The sequence below is a fragment of the Trachemys scripta genome, chromosome 4 (genome assembly GCF_013100865.1).
Source record: "Trachemys scripta elegans isolate TJP31775 chromosome 4, CAS_Tse_1.0, whole genome shotgun sequence".
Taxonomy (NCBI): Eukaryota; Metazoa; Chordata; order Testudines; family Emydidae; genus Trachemys; species Trachemys scripta.
In genome coordinates, this window is record NC_048301.1 from 9,681,234 (window position 1) to 9,682,696 (window position 1,463).

Consider the following 1,463-nt stretch of genomic DNA (forward strand, 5'->3'; position numbering starts at 1 on the left):
TTGTATAAACTCAGGCTCATCTTTTCAAACTCAGTCTCTGATCTTGTGCATGAAGAATCTACCACCATAGCACATTTTGTAAGTGGTACAGAGTTCACCCTTGCACTTAACCAACACTTCCCTCCCTCTTCCTTTGTGCTCAGCAGAGCATCAGCCCATTGCTATGCCAAAGACAACCACAGGGGCAAGACTGGTGCAGCACACACAGAGTGTGTGAAGAACTTTGATCCCTACAGGTTGGTTATGGCCACTCTGTGCCGCTCTCTCCAGAAGAGCCTGTTAGACACATATGACAGGGCTAGCTAAGGATCAATACACCCTGTGGAGGGAGACTGTATTTTTTCCCCTTTTGCCAACAGTGTTGACCAAACTATTCAAATTCCACCCATTCAGCTGTCAAAGGAGCTGTAGGATGCTCATGCCCTGGGTCTGGCAGGGGCTGCCTTGGCTAGCAAGGACCCTAGTGTCTCCTTCACCCCTTGGCAGCTGTCCTCTACCCCTGCCCATGAGTACCCTGCTGCTCCCCCACCCCTTAGCAGCCATCTTCAGCCCCTGCCTTCCTTGGCCAAAGGGAACCCTACCAACACCACTAGGGGCTGCTCCTTAGCAACCATCTCCCCCCCCCCGCACTCTGGCAACTGCATCCGCCCACAGCCGCCCGTTTAACCACTCAGCATTGACCAGCCATAACCCCGCCCCTTCCTCCCAGCTAACCAATCCCGTTAAAGCTTGGGCGCGTTTTCCAAAGGCCGCCTACTTCAGCTTGGGAGGAGAAGGGGCTCGTGCGTTGCCAGGGGGCGGGGTTTATTTGTATCCGGCGAGAGCTGCCTGCCTGCCTGCAGGGGATTGGGTGAGAGCGGGAAGGGACTGACCAATGAGCGCCCTGGGCCGGGCCGAGCCCAAAGGGGCGGGACAGAGGCCTGTTCAAACCGGTGGCGGCGGCCGGGGCTGGGCGCTGGGGAGCGCGCCGGGATGGTGAACCTGGTGAGGGGCGCCCGGCATGTCGGGCCCTGAGGGGTCGGTGTGGCGGGGAGCGCCGTTCGGCCTCCTCCCACCGCCACCTCAGCCGGGCCGGGATGTGTGGGGGGAGGTTACCCCGCCCCTGAGCCGGGGGGACGGGACCGGGTTACCCCGCCACCCGCTCCTGAGCCCCCGGGGGAGGGGACAGGGTAATCCCCCCCCTCCCTCCGCCTTCCTGTCTGAGCCCTGGGAGGGGACAGAGTTATCCCCCCTCCCCCTCCCGTCCTGAGCCCCGGGGGACAGGGTTATCCTCCTCCTCCCCCCTCCCGTCCTGAGCCCCGGGGGACAGGGTTATCCCTCCTCCCCCCCCCCCCCCCCCCCAGCCCCCGGGGGGGGGGCGGGGGTCCCCCCCCCCCCCCCCCCCCCCCCCCCCCGCCCCGGGGGGCGGGTGACCGCGTTACCCTCCTCCCCCCCCCCCCCGTCCTGAGCCCCGGGGGACAGGG

The 1,463-nt window shown here is 64.2% G+C and overlaps 1 protein-coding gene across 5 annotated transcripts in view; it reads left to right on the forward strand.

Moving 5' to 3' along the window:
* The first annotated feature begins 827 nt into the window (after positions 1–827).
* The window catches only part of CDKN3 (cyclin dependent kinase inhibitor 3), a 14,546-nt gene continuing 13,910 nt past the window's right edge, over positions 828–1,463 (forward strand). For 4 of the 5 annotated variants that reach the window (XR_004645456.1, XM_034768156.1, XM_034768158.1 and 1 more), the window contains exon 1: positions 909–984. Coding sequence is in view for 3 of the 5 variants with exons in the window: in XM_034768156.1 (XP_034624047.1) it covers positions 973–984 (12 nt within the window). In the remaining 2 variants the exon portion in view is untranslated. Of the gene's footprint in view, positions 851–908; positions 985–1,463 lie in introns of those variants that run through there. The other variant, XM_034768161.1, reaches the window with a different exon arrangement.